The sequence below is a fragment of the Mustela putorius genome, unplaced genomic scaffold (assembly GCF_011764305.1).
Source record: "Mustela putorius furo isolate JIRA1106 unplaced genomic scaffold, ASM1176430v1.1 tig00003834_pilon_pilon_pilon, whole genome shotgun sequence".
In the NCBI taxonomy this organism is placed as follows: Eukaryota; Metazoa; Chordata; class Mammalia; order Carnivora; family Mustelidae; genus Mustela; species Mustela putorius.
In genome coordinates, this window is record NW_025421987.1 from 115,118,086 (window position 1) to 115,132,376 (window position 14,291).

The 14,291-nt window shown below is 36.2% G+C and overlaps 1 protein-coding gene across 2 annotated transcripts in view; it reads left to right on the forward strand.

The window, feature by feature from the left end:
* Positions 1 to 14,291, forward strand: part of RAB5A (RAB5A, member RAS oncogene family) — a 28,774-nt gene that overhangs the window by 13,040 nt on the left and 1,443 nt on the right. For both annotated transcript variants that reach the window (XM_004779891.3, XM_045088954.1), the window contains exons 3-5: positions 8,714 to 8,865; positions 9,175 to 9,297; positions 11,412 to 11,505. In XM_004779891.3, the coding sequence (XP_004779948.1) occupies positions 8,714 to 8,865; positions 9,175 to 9,297; positions 11,412 to 11,505 (369 nt within the window). The remainder of the gene's footprint in view (positions 1 to 8,713; positions 8,866 to 9,174; positions 9,298 to 11,411; positions 11,506 to 14,291) is intronic.

The following is a 14,291-nucleotide window of genomic DNA, read 5'->3' on the forward strand; positions in this document are numbered from 1 at the left end:
GGACATTTAATGTTTGTATTTTTGTTTGCTGTTTCAGATAATCATCTAATTGTGGCTATTTTCTGAGAATTTTTTTCCACTCTGGACTTATTTCTGTAAGGTTTCTAGATGTGGTTACTGAACCAAAAGTAATTTTATCAAATGATGGTGGGATCAAAAGGATTTCAGTCTTCTCATTACTTTTTTCCTCCCTTGGAGATACTTCAGTTTCTTAAGGCATTGCTTGGCTTACATAATTGTATTCTGGGATTGCAGGTTCCTGTAACAGTTACTCTTGAGAGTTAAAGTCTTCCTTGTCTCTCTCTTCTCCCTTCTTGCTTGCTTGCTCTTTTTTTTTTTTTTTTTTTTTTTTTTAAGATTTTATTTATTTGACAGAAGGAGCACAAGTAGGGGGAGCAGCAGGCCCCTGTGGGGGGGGGCGGGTGGAGAGCCTGATACGGGGCTCAATCACAGGAGCCTGAGACCATGGCTTGAATTAAAGGCAGACACTCAACCAACTGAGCCACCTGGGCACCCCTCTTGTCCCTTCTTTAACTTGTCCTTTTCCATTCCTGTGTTCTAAAATTCTCATATATTAGCACTTTAAGCTAACTTAGTGGATAGGTTTATTGCTAAGTATTAGTCATTTTCACAGCCAGTGATCTTTTAAAGATCTGGGCAGTTCTGTTTAGGAAGCATTAAGTGCTAGGTTCTTGAAGCCAGTTGAGAAGGTGTATCACTAAAGAGAAGGGTGGGGAGTGGGGTACAAGCTTTCCCCCTTTTCAAATAAGCATTTTCATTTTCTTTAGGTAAATACCCAGAGGTGCAATTACTGAATTCTGTGTTAACTGTTTTTAGTTTTTGAATTATTTTTTTAATGTTTTCTGTAGTGTCTGTACCAGTTTACATTCCCACCAACAGTGCACTAAGAAAGCAGCTCTGCTCACCGCTATACCACCAATGCTGCACGACCAGCAAGTGCACTAGGATTGCCCTTTCCCCACATTCTCGCCAACAATTGTTATTGTTTCTTAACTAGCCATTCAGACTGTGTGAAGTGATATTTCATTATGGTTTTGAATTGCATTTCCCTGATGATGAGTGATGTCCAGCATCTTTTCATTTGTCCTTTAGCCATCTGTATGTCTTCTAAACATGTTTAGGTCCTCTGTCCATTTTTTAATCAGATTATTTGGGTGTCAAGTTTTAGGAGTTCTTTCATGTATTTTGGATATTAACCTCTCATTGAATACAGCATTTGCACATATTTGCTCACATTCAGTAGGTTGCCTTTTCATTTTGTTGATGATTTCCTCTGCAGTACAAAAGCTTTTTTTTTTTTTTAATGTAGTCTGAATTGTTTATTTTTGCTTCCTCTAGAGTTTTTAACTGACTTGTCTACACTAATTTCCAGCAGTTTGTTTATTACAGTTCAGGTTTTCCTCAGCCTTCTGATCCCACTTTTCTAATTTTGGGAGCAGTGGATTGCCCTGTGACCCCACTTTTCTTATAGATCTAAGAAGAATTGTTGATTTTTCAGTTTGTTCATCTTCTTGCATGTTAGGATAGGGTGGTGACTTTTAAGCTCCATACATGCAGAATTAGAAATCAGAAGTCATTTTTTCCTTGAATTTTATGGGAATTTAATAAAGTATTATTTAAACTATTTAATAAATAGTTGATTATATTTAATAAATAGATAATCTAATAAATTTAGATCAAAAGTAGGCAGAGAGGCCAGCAGAGAGAGAGGAAGGGAAGCAGGGTCCATGCTGAGCAGAGAGCCGGATGCGGGGCTTGATCCCAGGACCTGAGCCAAAGGCAGAGGCCTTAACCCACTGAGCCACCCAGGCACCCCTAATAACTTCTAACAGCCTCTCCCTTTTCTCCCATCTCTTTCGCCTTTCCTCTTTGTAATGCAGTCATTCTGCTTCCAATTTATTATTTGATGCATCATTGTCATGTAAATACAGTCTTAGAGTAAAGATTTTTAAAGGTTTGGGCCCGTGGTGGGGCAAGCACAGGCTCTTAGTCTTAAGATTCAGACCCTGGTTTTATCAGTTCATTCTAGGGTATTCAGGTTTGGGGCACAAATTTATTATTAATTAAACTCAAACTCTAAAGACTAATTTTTTAAGAATGTGTACTAGTTTAGTATCAGAAATACTAGTGTAATGTTTGACAGGTGAGGTGTGACTACTTTATGTCCTGGTTAGTGGATTCCCTTAGGATAGTCAGGTATCCTTTAATATTTTCCAAGGTTGCAGTTCATTTGGCAACATCTAAGTTACCTCTAGATGTTGCTAAATGATTTCTGTTGTAAAGTATGCATAATATAAAATTTACAGTTTAAACATAATTTTAAGTGTATAGTTCTGTGGCGTTCAGTACATTAACCTTGTATAGCCATCAATACTCCCTGTCTTCAGAACTTTTTCATCTTCCCCCAACTGAAACTCTGCTTATTAAACAATAACTTAGCCATTCTTCCCCACTTCTGTCCATAGCAAATACCATTTCTACTTTCCATCTATGAATTTCACTGCTCTAGGAATCTCCTGTAAAGGAAACTATACAGTATTTATCTGTAATTGGCTTATTTCACTTAGCATGTCATCAAGGTTTATCCATGTTCTCATGTGTCAGGATTTCCTTTTTAAGGCGAGATAATGATCTGTCACATGTATAATACCACAGTTTGCTTATCTTTCACTGATACTTCATTTTGGATTTTTGGATTTCTTCCACCTCCTGGCTCTTCTAATGCTGCTGTGAACATTCTTTTGGGTGTATATCAGAAATGTAATTGCTGAGTCATATGGTGATTCTGTTTGATATTTTTTAAGAATCTCTACCATTTTCCCTCGCAGTACACTATTTTATATTCCCACAAGGGTTCCAGTTTCTCCATATCCGTGCCAACTCTTGATTTCTGTTGTTTGTGTTAATAGCTGTCCTGATGGGTGTGAAGTGGGATCTCATTGTGGAATTTTCATTTTTCTCCTGATAGTGGTGTTAAGCATCTTTGCTTCTTGCTCATTTGTATATCTTCTTTGGACAAAAATCTGTTAAATTTCTTTGCTTATTTTTAATTGTGTTGTGTGGATGTTTCATGTTGCTGAATTGTAGGATTTTTTTAATATATTCTAGATATTAATCTCTTACCACATGCTCATTGATACTTTTAAGAAATGAATCCTATGCAATTAGTATTTATCACCCTTCTGTTTCTCACATTAATTGAACCGTAACTCTTTCCTGAATACATGGTTTTGCTGCCGTAGTCAACTTGGGTATTCTTCACTATGCACATATGATTTTAATGGGAAGTAAAAATGGGCAGTTTTTTATTTTGTCTGCTGTCAGCTCTAGAATATCCACATTTTTTTCTCTATATATAATTTTATATGAAGTCAGTGCTCATCTGAGAAAATCCATTGTATTAGATTACTGCTGTGGGTATTTCCCAAAGCCAGTTTCTACCCTGATAATTTTGGTACCTGGTTCTTTATGCTACTTGGTTAATTCCTGCCATCCTTTTCCCTGATTGGTTATTCATCTTGAAGTTCGATCCAGATCCATTGAACTCAGTTATTAAATTCCTTGTCTCTAATAACCTTTGTTTCTCCTGTGAATCACTTCCAAATAGTCTCTCTAGTTTGGATTTTATGATCTACTTCTGAGAAGCTGAACCAAGGCCCTGCTCTTCTCTGGCAATTACAGTCTTACCTTTCAGGGTTTTTTTGTTTTGTTTTGTTTTGTTTTAAGATTTTATTTATCAGAGAGAGGAGGGGGGAGAGAGTGAGCACAGGCAGACAGAATGGCAGGCAGAGGCAGAGGGAGAAGCAGGCTCCCTGCTGAGCAAGGAGCCCGATGTGGGACTCGATCCCAGGACGCCGGGATCATGACCTGAGCTGAAGGCAGCCGCTTAACCAACCGAGCCACCCAAGGCCACAAATTTACTGCTTCTCAGAGTATTACATACGGGAGAACATTCGTGATCCTACTATGAGGACGCTACTGTTTTTTTTTTAATTTCTTCTGTGCTTTTTTTTTTTTTTAAGATTTCATTTATTTATTTGATAGAGATCACAAGTAGGCAGAGAAGCAGGCAGAGATAGAGGGGGAAGCAGGCTCCCTGCTGAGCAGAAATGTGGGGCTCCATGCCAGGACCGTGGGATCATGACCTGAGCTGAAGGCAGAGGCTTTAACCCACTGAGCCTCCCAGCCACCCAGGTGTCCCCCTTCTGTGCTTTTTTGGGCATGATTTTACATAGATGTACCATATCTCTATGAGGAAATTATATATTTTTTAAATTAATTAATTTTTTTTTCTTTTTTACTTTTCGGCCATTAAACAGGTCATTTTATAACCATTTTTTATTGAATTGCTACTTAATATACCTACCAGGACACCGGTATCTTTTTATTTATACACTTAGGTTGCTTCTAATTGTTAAATACAAAAATTCTTTAAGCATAAAGATTTGTTCTCCCTACTCTCCTGCTCCCCATACCATCTTTTGGAGATTCCAGAAGATGTTAGATTAACAAGTATGAGCATTTTTATAGTTTTGCTATGTGTTGGCAAAATTGTTTTCAAAACTACACAGTGTCACCAGCAATATGTTTGTGACACACTTTTTTTTTCCTTTTTGCTTAGATAGGAGGTAAAAAATTGCCTTTTTTTTTTTTTAAGATTTTATTTTTATTTATTTAACAGACAGAGATCACAAGTAGGCAGAGAGATTGGGGGGGGGGCAGGCTCCCTGCTGAGCAGAGAGCCCGATGTGGGGCTCGATCCCAGGACCTTGGGACCATGACCTGAGCCAAAAGCAGAGGCTTTAACCCACTGAGCCACCCAGGCACCCCATAAAAAAATGTCCCTTTTCTTTTCAACTTTTTGCTTTAGGGATGATTTTCTGTATTACTAGTGATGTTGACTTTTTATGTTCTATTCCTGTTGCAAATTTTCTTTACACTTTTATCCTTGATGCTTTTGTAGTTTTTTTTAAGCTTTATATGAGCTCTCTATATATTAAAATTTAATCTCTTAGTATCCACTGTAGAAATTTTCCTAAAATGTCTTCACTCCTGTGTTTGGAGTAATGATACATGTTTGCAGACAAAGTCTCAATTTTTTTATGTAATCAAACTGATAGTCTCATGGGATAGTCAGTTCTAAGAAGGTATTCTTATAAAATTTGAAAAGAAGTTGGGGTGGTATTGGTTCCTTGATTTTTCTCTTTTAAGCCCTTCTATTTAATTCTTGTAGACTCATTTTAGTTATTAGGTTAAACCTTTTTTTTCTTAGTTGTTAACCTTTTGTAAATTTTTTTCTCTGGTCCAGTATATTACAGTGTCTGTTCCGTACTTATTATTTATGAAGGTCTTACCCGTTACAGGCCTTTGGTATTTGCAGATTTAACATTTACAGTTTCGGCTATTACCAGCTGACTACAAGGTCTATGTTTCGCTAATTTGTAGTTTTGCTGAGACTGAAATGTTACTTGCTTGCTGCCAGCCTTTCCATTAGGAACTGATCATGTAGCTCATAGAGGGAGCCTATTAGACAGGCCAGCACCCACATCTCAACGCAGCTTTGTTTTTCTCTACTTGTCGTCGCGTACACAGTAACTCTCGAAGTGATAAAAGCTGTTTCTTTGTGAAATGTGGGCCCGAAAAGAAAACCAACTGCTAGTGCTGGTGATGAAGTGAAGAGAAAATGAAGAGGTCTAAGAGTGTGGTGGTTCTTAGCCAGAAAATAGACGTTTTGGATAAATTAAAGTGGTTGTGCAGATTCAGGTAAGTTTGTGGTGGTTAATGTTAAAACAGTATTGATGTAGTAGTTTATATTTTGAGTGTCAGAATTTATTTTTATAACCTTATAAATGACTAGTCGTATAATTTTAGAAGCATTGAATATGAAGATGTCAGCTATACTGCACTGACTTTTATGGGGGAAGTATTTGAAAACTTGAGATCTTTAAGGAAGCATGATGGTCTTGCAGTATATAGCATCAGTAATAATACTGGATTATCCCACAACAGACAATATTTCTGTTCTTGTGGCCCTACAGCACTTTTAATTGTTTTAATGTGTTTTTGAGGTACCCTAAGACCCATTCCCCTGACCGCTAAATACTGGTACTTTTCTCCTCCTCCAACCTTATAATCTGTTTATCATACCATATGAACAAAACTATGGTATTACCAAGTTAAAAAAGATCTTGATGGTATCTTGTTTAAGATTGTTGTTAGTTATATAATGACTTGAGTAGAGGCCTTTGGAAATGTCATTTTTTCCCCATTTGGAAACTGTCTATTCAAATGTTGTCTAAGATACCCCCCAAATAATGCCACATATCTTTTGTGAACTTCATTTAGTGAACGTTTTGAATAGTTTTATGACCTGGGATTTTTATTAGATGTTGCATATGAAGAATAGCTAACAATAATTTCTCAAGAAACTCCCAGTCTAGAAGAAAAAGATTATATAAATCAGTGATTACAAAAACTGTGAAGATATTCATTGCACAGAGGTGGTAGCTATAAAATAGGGTGTGATAAAGAATGCTTTCTAAGAGTTGAGTGAATTGATTATTCTTGTTCTTTGTTAATATGATTGGAACTCATTCTCCCAGCATAACACTGAAAACCTGGTTATTGCTGTGTGTTTTAAGGATGTTGACTTTAATCTATTCTGGTCAATTTAAAGAACTCATTATCTGCACTTTTTTAGCTGATGCCTTTGCATTTTCTAGTCAGTCTTACACAAGTAATCCCTTTTCAAAAATCTGTCTAAGGATATTTGAAATAATGAAAAATAATGCTGATAGTGGACAGTCTTACTTGTTTCTAGATTTAGACTGCTTAAGAGCTGTACTCTTATCAAAATGCTAATTTCAGGCTTACAGGTAGAAGAACACTTGATAAACTTTGAGGAAGATTCCTACATGTATATTAGGAATGGATATTGCCTCAGATGCCTTTTTGTAATTTATTTAAATACATGATTTTTCTTTTTTAGCCTGCTGGTGTGATAGCTTTATGTTTCTGAATCTTACTTGGTCATAGCTGTTGTTCTTTTAATGTATTTGTGGAAATTTCTTTGCATGTATTTTACTTGTCATTTTTGTATATACATTTATAAAAAAGACTGGTAATCTTTTGTGATGTCTTTTGTGTTTGAGAATCAGATTATATTTCCTTTGAGGCAGTATAACTAGTAGTTATGTTTCTGAACCTAAGGTTGATTTATGTAAGTGTAAGTGAATGTTTTTACTAGTATATTTGTGGTCATAGAAAACAAAGTCTGAATGCAAATTGTAATCAGTTTTGTTTTGTTTTTTTTAAAGGTGCATCAGACTGTACTTGAGAAATGGCTTATTTTGTGATTCATTTTTTCCTTCTTTTCATTTTATGGAAGAAGTACTGTTTTAGAGGTTTAATTTAACGGGTTTAAGAGGTTTTTCTTGACTCTGCAGGAGAACCTTTCATGACTGAAAAGGTGACATAGTCCTTTTTTGGAATTCTTTACCATAAATACAGGATTTAAGAAAATGGATATTTCTTAACTTTGTATGTTAAAAAGTTCAATGAATTCAAATACATTTTAATTATGTCTAGCCACTTCTGAGAATTCACAGAACTATTAATTAGAATCTGCTTAAAATAAAGACATTTCCAGTTAAGATGTTTGCAAAACTGAGGTTATATTTGCTAATACAAAGCCAACAACCATGGTGATAAAAATACTGTGGGAAAAAAATGTTATATTTAATGTAAAAGATACCTAATTAGGGTGTCCGGGTGGCTCAGTTGGTTAAGCAACTCTCTTTAGTTCAGGTCAGGATCCCAGAGTCTCAGGATCAAGTCCGGCGTCAAACTCCCAGCTAGCAACACTTAGAAATTTAGTCTAACAGTTGCTATTTTAAAGTTCAAGTCTGTTGATTAAATTAATGGATTTTCATTTTTTGTAAATATCCATTACATTGTTTTTCCTGATGTTTATTTTTAGAACTAAGAGGATCATAATGGACATTTTACTTCATACTATTGTCAACAAGCAGTTCAGAGAATAAGTGATACCATAATTTGCAAGATTGGATAGCAACTTCTTAACCCTAAATGCAAAAATATCACTATAAAGTAATACATTCTTGGGGTGTCAGGCTGGCTGAGTCGGTAGAGCTTGTGCCTTTTGATATTGGGTTTGTTAAAATCTGAGAAAAGAACTAATGAAAAAGCACAAATGCAAAAAAATCTGTACAAGGATTGAAACAGCTAGGAGATAATAACAGTGTATCTAACACATTAAGTCTAGATTGAGATTATAACAATTATAAAAAAAGTGTTTTGAGGGGAAAATATTATAACAAAAAATATTTAGTGTTACAGGCATGGGACTAAATTCCCAAATATGCCAATAACTACTAGGAGAATGGAGCAGGGCGCATTGTGTTGACAGTGTAGATGATAGTTATATAGGTATGCCAATCCTTCCTCTGTGTGTCCTCCCCACTCCATGCAGTTTTTCAAGAATATCTGTATATTCTTACATAAGTCTTACATAAGCATATATGGGTATCAAACTTTGAGGCCCAGATCTTGCAAGTATCTAAAGCCACTATTGACTGTGCTATGCAATATATCACATTTCCAGGTGTTCTCTGTATTACGAAAATATTAGGGTAAGAATGATAAACTTATTCCAGACATTTTCTTCTTTCAGCTGCTTTTCTAACCCAAACTGTGTGTCTTGATGACACAACAGTAAAGTTTGAAATATGGGATACAGCTGGTCAAGAACGATACCATAGCCTAGCACCAATGTACTACAGAGGAGCACAAGCAGCCATAGTTGTATATGATATCACAAACGAGGTAAGTAGAAATGTATCCAACAATGAGAATAGTTTAAAAATACATTTTTGGTATTCAGAATTTTGATTCAAGATTTTTTTAAATCTTTTTTTTTTTTTATAGCCAGTCATGACATTTCTGCCAAAGCTTTTATGAGTTAGAAGAGCTGATTTTTAAGAAAAGAGAGATTAAAGTGTCACAAATAATATAATAGTCCTAAGAATTTCTTTCCAAGAGTCACATTGAAGAGTCTTCAAAGCCTTGTGTTACAAAAGCGCTCCCTAACCATTTTTTGAGCATGTGCCAAATAGCTGTTTCTTTGTTTCTCAGGAGTCCTTTGCCAGAGCCAAAAACTGGGTTAAAGAACTTCAGAGGCAAGCCAGTCCTAACATTGTAATAGCTTTATCAGGAAACAAGGCTGACCTTGCAAATAAAAGAGCTGTCGATTTCCAGGTATGTTTGAAAGCACATGTGTATTGTAAATTTTTCTTCTGTGTCCACATATATTACATTTATAATTTTTAAACCATGCAAATAATAGAAAACAATTTTTAAAGCAAATGTATATCTACTCTATGTAATGTAATGCTTCTCACGATAAATCTGAATTTTAGATATCCTGACACATTGTAATACATAAATTGGTTCAAAAACTTTGTTGACTAGGGTTCCTGGGTGGTTCGGTTGGTTAAGCATCTGACTCTTGATTTTGGATCAGGTCATGATCTCATGGTCATGAGATCAAGCCCTACATCAGGCTCTGCGCTGGGTGTGGAGCCTGCCTGAGATTCTCTTTCTCTCTCCCTCTCTCCCCCTCCCTACATCTCTTAAAAATTTTGTTGATCTAAACAATTACAAAAGAAGTAATTGTTGACAAATAATGCCGAAATATATAAAGCAAAAGGTGATCAGCTCTTACCTAATCTCTCCACCCCCACATACCTTGGTATCTTTCCTAACCTTTTTTATTTACCTGCCAGTATTTATTTCAGCACACATAAACATACCAACATACACACATACATCATACAGCTTACACTTATGTGGTTTTTGTTTTGTTTTGTTTTGTTTTAGATTTATTTGACAGATATAGTGAGAGAGGGAACATAAACAGAGAGAGTGGGGCGGGGGGAGCAGGCTTCCCACTGAACAGGGAGCCTGTCATAAGGCTCAGTCCCAGGACCTTGGGATCATGACCTGAGCCACCAGGCACCGCTCACTTACATGGTCCTTAAAAGGGCCTTCAAAAGGGTGCCTGGGTGGCCCAGTTGCCTAAGCCTCTGCCTTCGGATCTGGGCTGTCAGAAAAGTTTGTTGTGGTCATTTTATTTTATCTTTATTTTTTTAAAATATTTTTATTTATTTGACAGAGAAACAGAGATCACAAGTGGGCAGAGAGGCAGGCAGAGAGAAAGGGGGAAGCAGGCTCCCCGATGAGCAGAGAGCCCAATGTGGGGCTCAATCCCAGGACCCAGATATCATGACCTGAGCCGAAGGCAGAGGCTTAACCCACTGAGCCTCCTAGGCTCCCTGTTGTGGTCATTTTATATATATAATATGAGTGATGGGAAAATTCTTTGATGATGGCTATTGATGGAGTACATGGGCTGAGAAAGGGAACTAATATTTCTTGGCACCAGTAGGTAGTAAGCCGAGCATGTTGCACGTGTGATTTTATTTAATTCTGGTTACGATCATGTGAGGTATAATAACCTATTCTTTCTAAGATGGTTACATCATAGAGGGGGAGAGAGAACAGTTAAGTTATAGTCAGAAGTGGCCTTCTCACAGAACAGTTCAAAGGAAACTCATCTTTTTCATTAAATGGGAAAGGTAATTGGTTGCTCTTCACAACAACTTGAGGATCAAGGCAATAATACGTGTAAATTGTAAAGCATGACAAAAATATAGAGTAGTAATATTTTTAAAGGAATGATTTATGACATATTCAAAATTAAAATATAGTTAGCCATTTAGTGATTGAGGCCAGTATTAGATATTTAGATTCCCTTTGATTTCATTGCAAATGATAAGCATAAATAAAATGTGCCATAGAGATTGAAGAAAAATTTTTTTAAGATTGATTTATTTATTTATTTGACAGAGATCTAAGTAGGCAAAGAGGCAGGCAGAGAGAGAGAGGGAAGCAGGCTCCCCGCCAAGCAGAGAGCCCGATGCGGGGCTTGATCCCAGGACCCTGGGACCATGACCTTAGCCAAAGGCAGAGGCTTTAACCTACTGAGCCACCCAGCCTCCCCCAGGAGATTGAAGAAAATTTTAATTTTCCACCCTCTATAACTTACCGTTTGAAATCAAATTTAATGTGAGACCGGTTGAATCAGAATGGGATAGTGCAAGAAGTTAAGGCAAAAGAAATTTGAAAAGGTACATACAGGAGTTCCCTTACCTCTCTTACCTTTCATTAGTAACAGTTGCTTGTTACACAGTTGCTGATTATAGGTAATCAAGTTGGAGTGGTAATAAAGAAGCTTCTTATTCTTTAACAAAAGTAAGTTAGGTATGTGCAAAGGGTGTATATCATTTTTTTTGTTGTTGTTCTGTAAACAGGAAGCACAGTCCTATGCAGATGACAACAGTTTATTATTCATGGAGACATCGGCCAAAACATCGATGAATGTAAATGAAATATTCATGGCAATAGGTAAGTTTTTTTCCAAGCTGTAGATGTAAGCAAGTTACATTGTGGCATACTTGGTTTAACTGTCTTCTTTTTAAAAACTCTTGATTGGGACACCTGGATGGCTCAGTTGGTTAAGTATCTGCCTTTGGCTTACATCATGATCTCAGGGTTCTGGGATTGATCAAGTCCTACATCAGGAAGTTGTCTACATTGGTGGCTCTTGCATTTTATTGTCTATGCACTATTCATGCACCAAGCACTCTTCTCATTCCAAAACATTTTTATTAACTGGGGCGCCCACAGACTTATGCCCAATTAAATATTCCTTTTATTGAAGTCATGCAAATTAACCAAGTAACAGCTGGTTCAGAGGCTGAATTGCTACAAATACTGTCAGAATATCTTCCACTAAGTGAGAGAAATTAATGGTATCCCATTTAGGCTCAATAGGAAAAAAACTTAACTGTTGTACACTAAAATATTTTACTGAAAAGCTCAGGCTCGAAGTTTATTAGGGAAATAATTGTGAAGGATTGTGTGACAATACGCTCTTTTTATAAATAGAACACAAGATTACACCCAGAAATCACATCTGAAAAGCTAGTAACAGAAATCAAGAAAATAATAGGTCCATCAAATCAGGCTGAACTTTTAAACTTTTCTAATGGTATTAAGACACCACCAGGTGGGTTTGCTTGCTTGTTTTTTTAATTTTTAAGTAATCTGTGCCCAGTGTGGGACTTGAACTCATGACCCCAAGTTCAAGAGTCACATGTTACACGGAGCCAGCCAGGCACCCCCTTTTGGACTTGATTTAATTTGTGCTTTTTATTCAGATGTGCTAATATATTTTTCCAGTCACAAAGTAACCTATGTATTAGAACTTCGCTATTTTCCTGAAATTACAATGTTTCTTTCCTTTAAAGAAATACCAAGCATTAAATTGAATTGTGGCCTTTCTATTTCATTTACCAGATTAGTAACTTAGATCACACAGTGCACTCATTATTTTCACTCTTGATGACTTCCTATAGGGAGTAGTTATTTAGTGGGAGGAAGTCTACAATAAATTTATCATCTGTTTCCAATGTGGTAAGATTTTGCTTACATGGCTTTCATTGTGCGTCTTCATGAACTTGATCTGGGATTTTTTAGCCTCTTAAAATCCTAATTTAGGGGCAAATTGGTAAGCTCCAGTTTCCATATAGCAAACAAATATTATCACCTTTACTATAATAATATGATAAGTAATAATAAGATGTGAGACAGAAGACTGCTTCTGTGACCTCTAAGTTGTGTTTTATTTTATCTTCTCACAGTAAAAGTTTACCAGTAGAAGTTTAAAAGTTTCTCGTTCTACTTTATTTCCTTCAGCCTTGTAATTTCAGATCTAATTATAGAAAGCTCATTGAAAAGTATGATAAAGGGAGAAATCTCAGTTCAAAATCTAGGAGTATTAATTATAGTAAAGTTTATAAATGCTAGTTTACTCTTTATCCCTATAAGCCTTCGTTTGAAAATATATTTCACTGGAAATTTGCCATTTTATTACCATTTACCCTACCATCCCTAGCACCGTTTCTAGAGAATTAGCCCAAGGTGAAGGCTTTTCTTCCAACATTTCCCTTGATTCTTAAGATGATTAATGTTGATGTGAAATATTAAAACAAATAAAAGATCCAAAGTGCAACTGAGCGTTTAGATACTGAAGTAGAGCATGTTCAACTTTTTGGGTAACCTGAGTCATGGCTAAGGTAAAGCTAGAATTCAACCATAGTAGTCTCTGCCCAGGGTTGATAAGACCAATATTTTTAGTCACCTTTATAACTGGTACTCATAGAGATAGTTAATATTCAGTGAATGCAGCATATGAAGAATCTTTGGGATTCAAGCAGACTACATCTAACAGGTATGTTTTTAAATCAGTGGGATCCAGGCTCCAGAGAATGGCCATTAAAGCTTAGCAGAGCTAAAACTATAACTGCTTGTTGAGGACTTTATCCAGACGTGGCAAGCCAGGATCATGCAGCCCAGAACTGGGGAAGTTTTTTGAGGTAGACCATTCAGAATCAAGTATGCTTAGAGTAGGCAGAGCTACTGGTGAAAAAGTATTTATGTAGCAGTCCAGAAATCATTGATTCAAGCTAAGATTCTTTATAAACATTGGCTGGCCATCATTTTTATTGACTTAGATTTTCTTTTTTTTTTTTTTTTATTTTTATTTTTTTTTTAATTTTTTAAATTTTTTTTTTAAGATTTTTTTTTTTTTTTTTTTATTTGACAGAGAGAGATCACAAGCAGACAGAGAGGCAGGCAGAGAGAGAGGAGGAAGCAGGCTCCCTGCTGAGCAGAGAGCCAGATGCGGGGCTCGATCCCAGGACCCTGAGATCATGACCTGAGCCGAAGGCAGTGGCTTAACCCACTGAGCCACCCAGGCGTCCCATTGACTTAGATTTTCTTTAAACAGTAGAGGTATTAATGATAATGAAATAAAGTACTACTATTCTGGTATACTAACTGAATATAAAGAATTAAATATAGCTCTAGTCAACTTAAGTTTTAATTGTATGTCTCTAACTGTTCCTCATCTTACCCTTCCCTCAACCCACTAACCTCACTAAGGGCTGACCAAAGAATAGTATTTGGTAATATCTAGTAGATACTTAATAAACACTTGAAAAGAATGAGCAAATAGCTCTGTGATAGTTAGGGTTAACCAAGCACGGGGGGAGATCATAAGTCAGTAGATGAAAATAATTCTAACATGAATATTCTAATTGTGTGTATTTTAATAATTTATCTCTCAG